The 8,499-nt window shown below is 50.1% G+C and overlaps 1 protein-coding gene across 3 annotated transcripts in view; it reads right to left on the bottom strand.

Moving 5' to 3' along the window:
• The window catches only part of CBLC (Cbl proto-oncogene C), an 18,974-nt gene extending 18,646 nt beyond the window's left edge, over positions 1–328 (bottom strand). For all 3 annotated transcript variants that reach the window (XM_079759465.1, XM_079759464.1, XM_079759463.1), the window contains exon 1: positions 1–328. This exon is cut by the window's left edge and continues 47 nt beyond it. In XM_079759465.1, the coding sequence (XP_079615591.1) occupies positions 1–315 (315 nt within the window). In that variant the 5' untranslated portion in view covers positions 316–328.
• Positions 329–8,499: the final 8,171 nt, after the last annotated feature.

Genomic DNA, 8,499 nt, shown 5'->3' with positions numbered 1-8,499 from the left:
GCCCCGGGGTGGCAGGAGTGCGGCCACCTGCCTGCTCTTGGCCTCCAGGTTGGCGAGGTAGAGGACCAGGAAGTCCGCGGCACCCCCGGGACTCTCGGGGCCGCCTCCGCCCGCCGCCCGCCGGGCGTGCGCCACCTCTCGCAGCAGCTGCGCGGTGCGGGGCAGCACGTCCCGCAGCGACGGGGGGTTCGAGGAGAGCCGGGGGTCCCCGCATTGCTCCTGCAGGCGCTGCAGCAGCCGCACCGCCCGGCTGAGCGAGCGCGGCTCTCCGCCCTGGCCCCGCCGTGGGGCCGCCGCCGCCGCCGCCGCAGCCATGAGCTCCTGGGGTGCCGGGAGGGGCGGGCGCGGCGGGGAGAGGCGCAGCCCCACCCAGGTCAGGTGGGGGCGGGCCCTGGAGCACCTGGGCGGGGCCGGCAGGTACCTTGTCCCCCAAGAGGGCGGGGCCTGGGGCTCTGGCACCTGAGTTCCCTAGAGATAGGGTTCGGAAGTGTGACCCCAAAGGACCACCAGGTGGGGTGGCTGCGCTGGCTGGCCGTGGGAGCTGGTTCCGAGTGGGAGGGGGGAGGCCTGGGCCCCGTTAGGGAGGGCTGCGGGCCTGGGGGGGAGAGACCTGGGCTTTTGCTGGGGGCGGGGGTGGGGCTGGGGCCGCACCCACAGGGAGGTGGGGCTGGGACGTGGCACTCCTGGGTGAGGTTGAAGGTTTGGATCTTGGGTCGTGACACGGGATTAAAGGTCAGAGCTGAGCTTCCTAGGAGGGAAGGCCAGGGAGATAGTGCGATCCCTTTGTCTCCGAGAAGGAAACAGCGTGACCAGACCCCCTAGTCCCTTAGGAGCAGGGGTTGGGTGGAGGGTGTCTGAGGGGCCAAGAACTTGGCGGCAGCCCGGCCGGCGTGGCTCAGTGGGTAGAGCGGCAGCCTGCGGACTGAAGGGTCCCAGGTTCCATTCCGGTCAAGGGCACCTGCCTGGGTTGCTGGCTTGATCCCCAGGGTGAGGCCTGCGGGAGGCAGCCGATCAATGATTCTCTCTCATCATTGATGTTTCTCTCTCTCTCTCTTCCCCTTCCTCTCTGAAATCAATAAAAATATATTATAAAAAAAAAGATTTTGACAACAGCCCGGCTGGCATGGCTCAGTGGTTAGTTGAGTGACAACCTATGAACCAGGAGGTCACGGTTCCATTCCCGGTCAAGACACATGCTCTGGTTGCGGGCTCGATCCTCAGTGGGGGGTGTGCAGGAGGCAGCCGATCGAATCTCTCTCATCATTGATATTTTTTTTAAAAAATATATATTTTATTGATTTTTACAGAGAGGAAGGGAGAGGAATAGAGAGTTAGAAACATCGATGAGAGAGGAACATCGACCAGCTGCCTCCTGCACACCCCCTACTGGGAATGTGCCCGCAACCAAGGTACATGCCCTTGACCGGAATCGAACCTGGGACCCTTCAGTCCGCAGGCGGACGCTCTATCCACTGAGCCACACTGGTTAGGGCCATCATTGATACTTCTATCGCTCTCCCTCTCCCTTCCTCTCTGAAATCAATAAAAATATATTTTAAAAAAGAAAGAATTTGGTGACCTAATGCATGGGTTCCCAGGAGCCTGCGGGGAAATCAGGCTGCTCGGCGCTGGGCTTGGAGGGGCGTGGTTTTCTCACAAACCTGCGCCACCTGGGCCAGGTGCTCAGCCCCGCTGAGCGCTGAGCGGCCACCAGGGGCGCTGCGGGCCGGGCGGCCCCTCGGCCCCCACCGCCGCCGGCCACGCCCCCGGACGGCCAGGTCAAGTTCGGATCCCAGATACACACCTAGTTAGAGAATTTCGAATCAGAGAATAATATTAATGTCTAATATTTATTGAATACTCTCTGTCGGTACCTGTGTGTCTAACTACACTTTTCTCATTGGGTTTTCAAAAACCCTTTGAGGTGGAGGGAGGAGGAGAGAGTTTAGCTCAGCCCTCAACCCCCATCTCTTAGAAACGGAGAATCATTAACTTGGGGAATCTTCGACAAGGCACCTCAGACTAAGCGGAGACCGGGTGTTTGCTCTCAGCTTCTTGCGTTGCTGACCTCTGAGTCAGCCTCAGTTTCCTCCTCCAAAAAATAGGGTGAAACCCCACGGGCCTGGCAAAAATTCAAATTTTTTGGCTATGCCAAGTGTTGACAAAGAGCTGATGGAAGTGTCAATGGACACATGACTTTGGAGGGGACTTTGGTGGGGCCCATCAGACCTCTGACAGGGCAAGTTCATGGGCCTGCACAGCCTTCAGAGATGTGGCTTGCAAACACGTTTGCTCACATCAGGACACTGTGCACCTGAAACCGTTACCCGGGGCGAGTAATCCTTACCCCGACCGTGAGCATGTGCTCCAATAGCTTTCATCCTATTTAATTCCATTTCATTAAAGGGAAAATTGTTTGCAACCCACTAAATTGATTTCACAACCCACTAATGGATCTTGTTGGGCAGGTTGAAAAATATTGAACTGAGAAACTCCAAGAGACATGTTCCAGGACGCTAACTGCAGCCTTCTGGGAAATGGAGAAAACTGGACACAAGGTAGGTGCCCTCACCAGGAGAAAGGATGACTAAATCGTGGGGTGCTCACACAAAGGACGCCCACACAGCAGTTCGGATGAATGAAGTGGACACGCATAGCAATATCAGGAATTGTGCAAACACCATGATGAGGGTGCCGGATTGAATCGTGCCCCACCCCCACCCATTCATGTCCTCTGGAACCTGGGAAGGTGAGCTTATTTAGAAATAGAGCATTTGCAGGTGTAACCAAGTTTAGGTGAGGTCATATTGAATTGGGGTGGGCCCTAAACCTAATATGTCTGGAAATTTGGGCACAGGCACAGGTCCACTCACAGGGAAAGCCACGTGATGACGAAGGCAGAGATTGGAGTGATGCATTTATAAGCCAAGGAATGCCAGGGTTGCTGGCAAACACCAGGAACCAGGAAGAGGCCAGGAGGGATCCTCCCCCGGAGCCGGCGGAGGGAGCATAGATCTGTGCACACCTTGATTTTGGATTCTGAGTCTCCAGAATTGTGAGAGTACAAATTTCTGTTGTTTCACTCACTCCGTTTGTGATCCTTTGTTACAGCATCCCTAGGGAACTAATACAATGAGTAAAAACAAAAAAAGTTCAGAAGAATTAACACAGTACGATATCCTATATAATAAAAGCGTAGTATGCAAATTGTCCCCTCGACCTGGAGTTTGTCCGGGAGTTCGACCAGGGGGCAGAGCCAGCTGGGGGAAGGGAGGGAGACCTCGGCCATCGGTCAACAGTCGCTAGGGACCCTACCAGTGCACACATTTCGTACACTGGGCCTCTAGTCATTTATACCAAGTTTGAAGACCTGCCAAACCAGTGCTATAAATTATCTGGGGATACATTTGTGTATGATAACGGTATGAAAATGTGTGGTAATGCTGAGCAGGATATGGAGCAGGAAAAGGATGGACTCTGAGAAGGATACACTGGGACTTCAACAACATCATTAATGTTTCAGTTTTAAAAAGCTGGCTCAAATACGGCAAAAACGGTTAAAAGTTCATGTGGTTGCATAGTGGATACAAAAGAAGTGGCTGACAGGAAGAGATACTCAGCATCATTATCAGTTAGGGAGAGGCAAATCCAAACCACAATGCGAGTCCACCTCACACCCACCAGGACGGCTCTAATAGTAAGTCTTGGAGAGGCTTTGGACAGTACCCTGCTGGCGGGAATGTACGACGGTGCCGCTGCTTTGGAAAACAGTCTGGCAGTTCCTCAGAAGGTTAAACATGGAATTATCACGTGACCCAGCCTCCTCTGTACATATATCCTAGAGAATAGAAAACACATACCCATGCAAAGATTTGTGAAAACACCTAAATGTTCAACTGATAAATGGATAAATTAAATGCAGTATACCCCATACAAGGGACTATTATTTGGCCATTGAAAGCAATGAATTACTGATAACATACTAAAATTCGAATGAACTTCAGAAACATTATGCTAAGTGGAAGAAGCCAGTCACATGTTGTATGACTCGATTTATGTAAAATGTCCAGCATAGGCAAATCTATAGAGACAGAAAGTATATTTGGGGTTGCCTAAGGTTGAAGGGGGGTGAGTGAAGGAATGTTTTAAAATTGATTGTGGTCCTGATCGCACAACTCTTGATCTTGCTAAAACCATTGGATTGTACACTTATAGTTAAATTGCTGGGTATATGCATAATCTCTATAAAGTTGTTTTTTAAAAGGGAAAGGCCCTTTCTGGCTGGTGTGGCTCAGTGGTTGAGCATCGACCAAGAAGTCATGGTTGGATTCTCTCTCATCATTGATGTGATGTTTCTATCTCTCCCTCTCTGATATCAATAAAAATACATTTAAAAAAAAGTCAGGCCAGATCTCAGGGTAGCCGCAAGAGGGCGCTCTAAGCACGGACAACTCCTCCCTTGGGAACAGAATTTCTCAGGCTTTGCCCCAGATTCGGGCCACACCTCCGAGAATTTGGCCACGCCCCAAGGTTCTGAACCCTGGATAAGGCCTGCCTCTCATCCCAACCACGCCTCTGAGACTCTGGCCACACCCCCAAATCTAACTACACCCTAAGTTCCTGTAGTCAGACCTCAAGGCAGTGGTGAATTTGGTGAAGCAGCAAATTCACCCTCCCAACTCCCCAAACTGACCACAGATGCAAGCACAGAGTAGATACTCTCAGAAACACAAGCCTTAAAACCATGACTTTTAATTTGCAATCATTTTCTTCTTCTTTTTTTGGAATCATTTTAACCTTAACAGAAAAGTTGCAAGCATAAGACAAAGCTTTCTGTATAACCTTCATCCAGGTTCACCAATTGTTAACACTTTACCAGTGTGCTTTATCATCGGCTTTCTCTCTTCCCCTTCTCCCCAGCCATTCGAGAGTAGTTTCAGACATTTTGCCCCTTTGTGTATCTCCAGGTTTATGGGCATTCTCTCACACAGTACAGTTATCAAAAGCAGGGCATTTAACAGCGATACAACACTAGTATCTAACTCAGTCTGTAGTCAAATCACCAGTTGTCCCCACACTGTCCTTTTTTCAAAATATATGTTTATTGATTTCAGAGAGGAAGGGAGGGAGAGGGATAGAAACATCCATGATGAGAGAGAATCACCGATTGGCTGCCTGCTGCATGCCCTCTACTGGGGATCGAGCCCGCAACCCAGGCGTGTGTCCTTGACCGGAATCGAACCCAGCAGCATCCTTTAGTCCACAGGCTGATGCTCTATCCACTCAGCAAAACCAGCTAGGGCCCCAAACTGTCCTCCCCCCGCCCCTTAAAATATGAAATGCTTCGCGAATTTGCGTGTCATCCTTGCACAGGGGCCATGCTAATCTTCTCTGTATCGCTCCAATTTTTTTAGGATATGTGCTGTCTAAGCGAGCACCAATCTATCCTTTTTAACAAAACGTTATTTCCCAGTCCAGGATCCAATGTGAGGTCATGTCTGGTGCCATTGCTCAGCCCTCCTTGTGTTTCACGGAGTTGACATTTTTAAACATGACAGGCCAGTCCCTTGTCAGAGGTCCCCCTGGATCTGGGTTTGTCTGATATTTCCTTGGGACTAGATCCTGGCAGCAGGATGTGCTGTCCTTCTCAGCGTCCCGGGTCAGAGGTCACATGATGTTGGTCTGCACATTATTGGTGATGAATTCCATCACGTGGTTAAGGTGAAACTGGAATCCCTGACTCATAGACTCACCAGGTCAGTTTCTTTCCTTTCTGGGCCTCAGTTTCCCTTTTCTTTAAAATGGAGGTGTGGGCCCTGGCCGGTTTGGCTCAGTGGATAGAGCGTCGGCCTGCGGACTGAAAGGTCCCAGGTTCGATTCCGGCCAAGGGCACGTGCCCGGGTTGTGGGCTCGATCCCCAGTAGGGGGTGTGCAGGAGGCAGCCGATCAATGATTCTCTCTCATCATTGATGTTTCTCTCTCTCTCTCCCTCTCCCTTTCTCTCTGAAATCAATAAAGAAATATATTTAAAATGGAGGTGTGGCCTGGCCAGTATGGCTTAGTGTTGAGCGTCGATCTATGAACCAGGAGGTATGGGTTCAATTCCCTGTCAGGGCACATGCCCAGGTTGCGGGCTCAGAGGGGAGAGAGAGAGAGAGAGAGAGAAACATTGATGTGAGACACATATATCGGTGGCCTCCCACATACGCCTGGATCCTGCAACCAAGGTACATGCCCTTGAGCAGAATTGAACCCAGGACCGTTCACTGGATAGGACCAATGCTCTATCCACTGAGCCAAACCAGCTAGGGTAATAAAAACATATTAAAAAAAAATAAAATAGGCCCAGCTGGGTGTGGCTAAGGGGTTGAGCTTCAACCCAGGAACCCAGAGGTCAGTATGGCTTAGTGTTGAGCGTCGACCTATGAACCAGGAGGTCACGGGTTCAATGTCCAGTCAGGGCATATGCCCGAGTTGTGGGCTCAATTCCCAGTAGGGGGCATGCAGGAGACAGCCAATCAATGATTCTCTCTCATCATTGATGTTTCTCTCTCTCTCTCCTTCTCCCTTCCTCTCTGAAATCAATAAAAATACATTAAAAATAAAATGGAGGTTTACGCGAGGGTCTGCAAACATACCTAACCAGCAGATGTGTTGTGTGTAGTTCTCATGATCTTAAAATTTATTTATTTTTATTTTTTAATTGAACATGCCAACACTTAAGTTTGGTAGCTTTCATGCATGCACCTGGAAGAGACATTCTCTGAATGTCTGGGTTTACCCAGGATGCTGATAACAAGTGAAACTTTGCAGCCAGGGTTGGGGCCTCCTGAGCAATGATTGAAAGTATGACTTCTGCCTCTAGAGAGCTAGGACCATCACCGGCGAGCACTGTCTTGGTGGCATTGGTTAAGGGATGGGTGCTTAACTGTGCCAGGGCTGGGGGGCTGGAGACCCTATCTCTGAGCCCCCTTCTTGGAGTCTGTCTTTCTTTGGGGGAAGGGAGATGGGTGTGGAAAGACACACGCTCAGTCCTGAGGTCAGGAGGCTGAGGGGATTTCCATGTGTGGAGGAGCCAGATTCTTTGTTTTAGAGAAGTAACTTCACCAAGGTCAGCGCTGGGTTCAGCTCTTGGATCCAGGGCTAGTTCCTCACAAAGAAGCACATCGCCCATAGCCTGGACCCACTGGCACCAGGAGACGCCTAACACACATTCCAGGCGGATCAGGGCCAGGTCCTGTGCCAACCGCTTGGTACCTACAGTCTCATTAGATTCTCATCAACCCACCAACACAGAGTTGAGTATTATTTCCATTTTACAGATGAGGAAACTAAGGCTCAGGGCAGTGAAGTCACGTTGCCTAAGGGTCACACCGCCATTTGGTAGCAGAGCCCTGGTTAGACAGATACACTGTTGTCCCTCAGTAACTATCTCCCCTCTTCCTTTTGTAACAGAACTTCAGAATTTCAGCTGGGTACACATGACCCAGATAAAACTACATTTCCCAGCCTCCCTCACGATACACATAGCCACGTGACTATAGCCTAGTTACTAGAATGGGATGTGTCTGACTTCTGGGTTGTAGCCTTAAAGGGGCATACAATTGACTTTCTTTTCTTTTTCTTCCCAATGGTTGGAATGTGAATGTGATGGTGGGAGCTGGAGCAGCCATTTTTGAACCATGTGAAAGTATGAGGTGAAGGTAGAACAACGAGGTAGAAGAAGCTTGGGTATTTGACATTCTCAAGCTACTATTTTACGCCTGGCTGTTAACTAGGCCTTTACATGAAAGAAAAATAAACTCCCATCTCATTCAAGCCGCCACATATTTTAGTTTTTGTTGTGACAGCAGGATAAAAAGCCTAGCTAACACACACATCTGCCTGGGCCTTCTTTATCCAAATTTTCAATCAGAGCAAAGAATAGGTCCCATCATCGCTACTGGTTTTCCTCTATGTCCTCCAAAAACAATCCCAAGATGATAAAAACAGCCTTTCCTATGTATCAAGTTCTTTTTCAGAACCATGCCCTGTTGTAAGCACTGTACACAATTCATTGAAGTTTAATCTTCACAGGAAGTTTAAAATATCCTATATAATAAAAGCCTAATATGCTAACACTACAAGGTGAAGGCTATGATTGTGCCCTCATTTTTACAGATGAGGAAACTGAGGATCAGGCTGGGGAGTCACCTGATCAAGGTCACAGCGAGGAACCGGAAGGGCAGGACTCGAACTCAGCTTTGACCCCAGGGCCTGTGCTCTCCATGACGCACCTGGCTGTCCTTTCTGTCACTGACACCCGTTTCCAGTGGCACACGCATGCGCGCGCTCGCACTCCCACGTGCACACACTGAAAAGAACAGATTCAACCACACACAACCTTCCTGAGAGGCAAGAGGGCCCATGAGTATGGACACGGGTTTAGAAGGCAGCAGACTTGGGCTTGGGCAGAAGACTTGCTCTCTCGGAGCCTCATTTTTCTCCTCTGGAATATGG

Source organism: Cnephaeus nilssonii (genome assembly GCF_951640355.1).
Source record: "Cnephaeus nilssonii genome assembly, chromosome: 20".
In the NCBI taxonomy this organism is placed as follows: Eukaryota; Metazoa; Chordata; class Mammalia; order Chiroptera; family Vespertilionidae; genus Cnephaeus; species Cnephaeus nilssonii.
Note: the sequence above shows the minus strand (reverse complement) of the source record. Positions and strands in the feature narration are given on the sequence as shown.